Source organism: Berghia stephanieae, chromosome 5 (genome assembly GCF_034508935.2).
Source record: "Berghia stephanieae isolate SIO BIC M18660-M18661 chromosome 5, UCSD_Bste_1.3, whole genome shotgun sequence".
Taxonomy (NCBI): Eukaryota; Metazoa; Mollusca; class Gastropoda; order Nudibranchia; family Aeolidiidae; genus Berghia; species Berghia stephanieae.
In genome coordinates this window covers 38997933-39005432 of record NC_088364.1, presented here as the reverse complement: position 1 = coordinate 39005432, position 7500 = coordinate 38997933, and the positions used below count along the sequence as shown (strand labels likewise).

At 33.7% G+C, this 7500-nt stretch overlaps 1 protein-coding gene across 1 annotated transcript in view; it reads right to left on the bottom strand.

Annotated features, from left to right (window-relative positions):
- LOC144972888 (phosphatidylinositol 3,4,5-trisphosphate 3-phosphatase and dual-specificity protein phosphatase PTEN-like) overlaps positions 1–7500 on the bottom strand; it is a 28974-nt gene that overhangs the window by 8675 nt on the left and 12799 nt on the right. The window contains exons 5-7 of the mRNA XM_078914672.1: positions 6330–6504; positions 5138–5245; positions 3624–3765 (exon numbers count right to left, since the gene is read on the bottom strand). Of these exons, the coding sequence (XP_078770798.1) occupies positions 3624–3765; positions 5138–5245; positions 6330–6504 (425 nt within the window). The remainder of the gene's footprint in view (positions 1–3623; positions 3766–5137; positions 5246–6329; positions 6505–7500) is intronic.

The window sequence follows — 7500 nt, the reverse complement described above, 5'->3', positions numbered from 1 at the left end:
CTGGATGAGAGAGAGAGAGAGAGATATTTGGTTTTTGTAGGGGTTTTCCAGTGCTTGCAAAACTTTAAGGTCGTTTCAGCAACAGTAAAAAGGAAGATGACTAGAAAAAGTTGTAAAACGGAAGTTAAAAGACCGAAGAAAAAGCAAGACAAAGGGGCCTGAATCATATAGGGAACACAATTCCCCAAGTTATCCACCAAATGCCTATTTTGACAACCTTACAGTCCCATCCAGAAATGCAAATGCTAATTGTTTTGTTTTACGGCACTTGCAACACATTTAGGTTATGTTTGTTTTTAAGGGTTTTAGGTTATATCAGCGCCAGTAAAAAGGAAGAAAATGGGATCATAAAAAGTTCTGGAATTACAATTAAAGCACCCAAGAAAAAGTAAGACATAGGGGAACTGGGAACAAATAAGGATCAGATGCAGATTCCAAGAGCATACCACCAATGTACTTAGTTTGAGATCACCTATAAGTCTCATCCGGACACAAGCACAAAATCCAACAAAGAGGAACACACTCAAATGCCTACATTATACATTAAAATAACAATAATACATTACAGAGAGATGATTTACAAGGAAAAAAATATCATCTCTCAAAACAATAACTATGCATTTGACTGTTTCCCTCCCAGCCAGGACTCGGGCCAGGGCCAGGACAAAACCAAGTAATCTCATTCCGAGACAAAGACAGAAAGCATGTTGGAAAACAGATATAAGGGGATAGAAGACACAGTATGTACCCCCCCCCCCCCACCACTATGGGGCAAATGCTAACAAATTACAATAAATTCAAAAGTATTAATTATAATCTTACATAACAGAGAGATGATTTGAAAGGAAAAAAAATAGTATCTCTCAAAAATAGGGGAAAAAATATCTGACTGATTTCCACTCAGCTAAGAATTCCCACCAGGCAGGAAGAAACCAAGCTATCTCAATCCAGAACAAAGACAGCAAAGTGGAAAGGGAAAAAAGATATAGGGGGTTAGACAACACAGCAATAGCGGGGGAGGGGGGGAGAGAGAGAGAGAGAGAGAGAGAGAGAGAGAGAGAGAGAGAGAGAGAGAGAGAGAGAGAGAGAGAGAGAGAGAGAGAGAGAGAGAGAGAGAGCGAGAAAATAAAACAAGAATGAGGTTTTCATCCCAGTGCATGTAATAATACCATCTCAATTAAAGTGAATGTAAGCCTCAAACGTAGGCGAGCTGATTTGAAGACTATACAACTGATTATTAAGGTGATAACGAATCTTATTCTTTAAACAAACAGGGATAAAATAAATTAAAAGGACGATCTTTAAACTTTAAAAGTTTTTTTTTTGTTTGTTTGTTGCTTTAGGTCTCTTCCAACACAATTGAGGTTATATGAGAGACCGCTGAAACAAAAAAACAAGCAATCTAACAAAAATAGTACAAATGTAAATCAAAATCATAACCTAAAGATATCATAAGCTAAATTATAAATAACCAAGAACAAACAGGCAGAAGATTTACAGAAAAAAAATATCCCCTGTCAAAAATACAATCACAAACCAAAGAAGCAGGATAGGCTAGTAAAGAGAAGAAGAAACGACATCACTATCAGATCGTACACCCATGCGAACATCATAGGTATATGATTCAAGGGTGATGCTCCCATCCAACCACCCGCAAACTTTAAAAGAAAACTCCATGGAAATATTTTGAGTGGGGTGTAAAACTCACTTAACATAATTTAACAGATGGAATTTTTTACAAAACAGACTAATACCAAACAATCCATGAAAGTAATTTGCTAATCCACAAAAATAATAAGCTAAAAAAGAATTGACAGAAAAAAATAAAGGTAATGAATTATGCAAAAAGAAACAAAATATCACCAAAAGAAAAAAAAAAAAGAAGAAAAAGTATACAGCCTTTAAAAAAAAAAAGACCAGAACTGAGAACAGTTGCCTTAAATGTACATTAACTTACAGATCTTGGATGTGGAACCTATCATTATTATCATTGAAATGAAAAATATTTTACGATGTTTATTGGGATTTTTTTTTTTATCATAACCCAATGATATACAGGTCCATGACTTATTGTGTGATCAAACTTGACAGGCTGAAAGACAAGATAATATATCAAAAATTTGACTAAAGCCATGTTGTCAGCAACCCCCTTTTTTTAGAAATAGGATAGGGTAGGATCAATGACAGATCATCATGATTAAAACAAAAATGGAAAAAAAAAATCAACAGAACAAAATCTTATAAAATGATACGATTTGACAAAAGACCATAAATAATAAATGTCATTCATCATCTCATGAAGATGATGATGATGGTTTCAATACAATATTTTCAAAATCATTTTTCCTTTTTTGATACACAAATCATTTAAGGAAAATTTCTTAAGACTTTCCAACACCTTGGGTAACTTAAATATCTAGGCTTGCAAACTTAATTGCTTTATGTGAAACAATGACTTGATGAATCATGAACAAATCAAGCGAAGTAGTATAGTGGCGTTTCTATTTCCCCTCAGTGCCATTTACAATCAGTTGCATTATCTTTTGGGGTAGGCACAATGATTGTGCAAAGAAGATGAGATGTAGTAGAAAAGCTGCAATGTATTGATGCATACAACAACTTTATGAATGGCAGTGACAGAGGTGATTAAATGGTCCGGTATCATGAAATGTAGGCGAGAAAATCATTTAAAAGGTAGAAAAAGATTGTTTTTCATTTTTAGAAAAATTGAAATAACTGATCTTTTTTTCTTTATCACTCTTGCAAGGTAGGGCAAACCAAAAAAAAATACTACTGAAAGAATTCAAACCTGCCCTATGTGACCAGTTGTTGGAAATCGTTGCTTTGCAGAGATTGGAGTCAGTAAGAAATGCCCCAGTTCACATACCCGCCTTAAAATACCTATCACCAACTACTCACTTCATACAGCCCCAACCAGTTGACCGAAACTGTAGTTTGTAGTGGCCGGTGAAAGTGTAAAATAACAAAAAAAAATGAATGTGCTACATGTAGTGGCATACAAGAATAAACATAAATTTTTAGTTCACAGAATTGTTGTTCTACCTGTATATTGCTATGTATATTTTCATTTGCATCTCTGTTTTCAATTATCCCCCCCCCCCCCCCCCCCCCCTCCCCCGTTACATTAAGTTATCTTTTAACATTTATCAATGAAATTTATTGAAATTCGAATACTAATTCATCATTGGATTATTTCTAACCCAACTAATTGATGAGACCCTCCACCATCATGAATTAATTTGCTGTGCAAGGTAAGATGAAAACAGGTTTTTTCCCCATGAATTTTTATGTATTTTGTATTTCAGCTTTACATCCAAAATGACATACTAAAACAAAATAATAATCATTTTCATAATACTTGCTTTAATGGCTTTTAAATGATATATGCATATGCTAGGCTAATACCGGTTTATAAAATGCCTGAAAAATCTACTATTAACTTTTTCTTCATTGCTACCACCAAACAAATCCTTATATTTCTATGGATATCCCTAGCTGCCAGTTCACAAATCAAATTGCAATATGTTAAAAGATTAGTTTAACTTAATCAAATATTCTATTATTTCAGCTTGATACATTAAAAATTCAAATTTCTTTCTTACAGCACGAGCTTCCACTGAACATTGGAATTGTGTAGAACTTAATTCCCCTGAGTAGCAGATTAACTTCTCTATAAACCACGCCTGGCTTGAGCAGTTGACCATAATAAACAACATATCGTCTCTGACTAGGTATAGTCACTCCCTGAAATAAAGAGAATGGCAGAAACATAAATATGTATCCATAAAAGGAAACTGATTATCTTGGTTAAAGGAGGAAAAAGTGATATGTCAGTGAGGACAGGGTGATCTGCCAAGGACATTAAAAAAAAACCTATCTAACACTGATCCCATTAGACTTGCCAGAATAAGTTAAGGTATCAATCCTTTTAAGTTTCATTTCCTTTGTTTGTCCTTTAGTCATGTTGTTTGTTTGATTTCTACTGTTTGTTGCTCGATTTTAACTTAAAGAATGTGACTTTGTTAAACAATTTGCATGTTTTTCATACATATACATTCCTCGTATGATTTTAATATCATCAGCTCCCATATGCCCCCACTATTGAAACATTATTCTCAGAATTAGTATTAGACTGGAATAATTTTGCCATTTATGCTCACAAGATTATAAAAAAAGAATGACACTGTGTCTGTAACATATGCTCACATTACATACAAAGTCATGGTATACTTTGATTTTTGGTTGTATTCAAGTGGTGCCCCATCAACAATTCTCAACCTGTCTTCAGTGATTATTTGTTGGAATTTATGTATTGAATAATGCATGCCTGACCATTTATGATGTCAAACACAACAGACATGTCCATTCTAATTAAAATTTCATGATTTATATTCACCATCAAAATTGAGCATCCATATAACTGACACAATTCTGTTCAATCTAAATAGCGCATTCCAAGCATACTTTCTTTTTCTTTATTTAATTCCCCATTTGAAGAAAAATATTATGAATGTTTCTAAGATCCACTGTGGTGGTAAACCTTTAAAAAGCAAAAAAATTCCATCTATATTTGTTAAAATAAACAAACAAACAAAAAAAAAACAACACTTAATCATGAAGTTCAACACTGACAATACTTAAATTTATATCTGATTGGAAACCATAGAAGTACTACCATAATTTTAATTCTAATTTACTATTGCATCTAAATACCAAATCTAGTATTGAGAATTGTGTTAAGAAATTTATCTGACATTTTATTTTTGACGTAAATCTGGGGATATCCAAATTCTCAGCTCCTGGGACGATATATCAAACCAAGAGGGATACATTTAGATGACTTCTACCAATATTAAACATACTAATTAAGGGATATGATTAACAGAGAGAAAAAATAATCTCAATCGTAAAGATATCAAAGCCAATTCATCTCACCCGTAGAAAGTGATAGAGTGTCACAATAAAAAGGACAACTTATCAAAATTGGCAAAAAAATAGATGCTGTCAGTAGCCCCAACCAATTGTATGTCTTTGAAAAAGAGATATAACAAATAATAAAATGTGAAGATTGCCTTTGAAAAAAATCAAGACAAGTCTGGCTATATAATTTGCTTACCTTTTCATCTCTTGTTCTGGCAAGACCATAATGTTTTAAGGCAGCATCTGCATCTTTAAATCTTTTTCTGTGCAGCATATACGCACATATCATGACACCTGTTCTTCCCTAAAATATAAAAAGATGTTGACTTGATATGTGTGTATGGAGGGGGTGGGGGTAAAAAAAAAAGATGGCTTGTGTTACGGAGGACAAGGACAATGTTCTAGAAGAAGATGAGGAATAAGAGCAAGAAGAAGAAGAAAAAGGAAGAAGAAAAAGGAAGTAGGAGAAGAAGAAGAAGAAGAAGAAGAAGAAGAAGAAGAAGAAGAAGAAGAAGAAGAAGAAGAAGAAGAAGAAGAAGAAGAAGAAGAAGAAGAAGAAGAAGAAGAAGAAGAGGAAGAAGAAGGAAGAGAAGGAGGAGGAGGAGGAGAGGGAGGATGGGAGAAGGAGTAGGATTAGGAAAAGGGGAGGAGGGAGAATGCGAACCTAGTCACAAAGTTATTGTTATGTAATATAACCAAGATTAAATATTACAGGAAAAGGACTTGTCTAATCCCCCTCTTCCTTCTTTAAAAATGTTTTTAAAGTCCAAAAGGAAGGAAAATATCTAAAATAAAATTGTTGCTGAGTCAATGACATTTATGGAAATTCGGGGAAGGGAGGAGGGAGGAAAAATTTGACTTAGCACAAAAATTCAGAATCCACTTATAAGCACGGTCCGGCTTTTAGCAGGGTATACTGGATTCCTGATGACCGTGCTTATAAATTAAGATCAGTGCATTTAAATTGAAACACACTATCTGAAAAAGAAAAGAACAAGAGTCCACATTCCTCTTGTCCGAAAAGTGTGTCACTATCTACCCTGGAGCTAAGGAACGGTGGTGCAAAAAAGGTTAAACGAGGTGGTTCAAAGTGCTCAAAATAGGACAGAAGAATTATGAAGTGGTGTGTAATGATAGTAAGATCTCATACAAAAAGATATGGCCCTATGTACAAAGCAACGGTACCCGACATGTTGGACGAATATTTGAACAACTTAACATTCAGTCTGTGGTGATTTGCAACTTAAGATATGCAAATGAATCTAATTCTGTATTTTCATTATAAAAGCTATTCATTCAGAGAAATGAAAAACTTTCTCAATACAAAGATACAATGCCTGAGTGATATCTCAGTAAAAAGCAAAATATTGGGACCCCATCATAATTACCTTTCCAGCTTTACAATGAATTGCAGCCACATTGCTCCCATGTTTTCCTAACCAGGCATCCAAATCTTCACAAAACGGCTTTATCAGTTCCAACCGAGGTGGGTTATGATCATCAAAAGGGTAGCTGGCAACCCTATTATGAAATTTGGCTGGGTCATAATTTCTTTCCGAGCATCTGAAAATAAATTTCATTAAAAAGGTTAGTAATTACATCAAATTTAAAACAAGACCTCCAAGTTAAAATTCCTGCCTAAACCTGGGCAACTGGTGGTAAGTCTAAAGGAAAGGCTTCCTACATATATTTTTCAATGTCACATTTGTATCTGAAGAAAAATTCTAAAACATACTTGTTTATTTCTCTCTATACAGGTCATTTTCGGATTTTCTCCAAAAACTTCACTTTTGACACTTGGTGCCAGCCTTTCTCGGCTGACGTCACAATACTGGGAGTTTCTAGGGAATTCATGCAATTGAACACCGATGTCAAATAATGATATAGGACATGATGGTGTTGATTTTTTCCACATGAAGTACCCCCTATTCATAAAATATTAAAACGAACTTGGAGATAATGCTGAAAGAAAAAAAAATGGATTCTTTTTCCCATGCATTTTCCAACAGGAATACAGGATATGACGAAGAAAATGTATGATACTTAAGATGTTGGAAAAGATGGATTCTACCAAAAAGTGATGTGGTGATCATTTGTTTTCCAAGCAAAATTGAGGACAAGTGTGTATCAGAAGTTCTATAGTTCAATCCTCAGTCGAGGTAGACTGTTTGTTTTCGTGATTGATTTTTTGGGATGTTTTTTTTTTCTTGTATTTTTCTTTCTTGCTTTGTTTGGCACCTTTCATACACACTTGTTCAGATCTTTTTTAAGCAAAAATGTGATAATCAAAATAAAGAACATGCCTTTCTGTATTTTGTTGAAAGTATTTGTTAACAAAAATATATTATTAAAACCTGAAATTTCTTTTCAGCAGTGCAAAATATGCTCACGCCCATTTTTGAAGCATTTGTAACAATTGCAAAAACTTGTAATTATAATTATAAAATCATTATCATCACCATCATCACTATCATTAGTATTATTATTATTATTATTATTATTATTATTACCACAAATAAAAACACATCGACAATGACAATAAAAACCATTCACTAACAT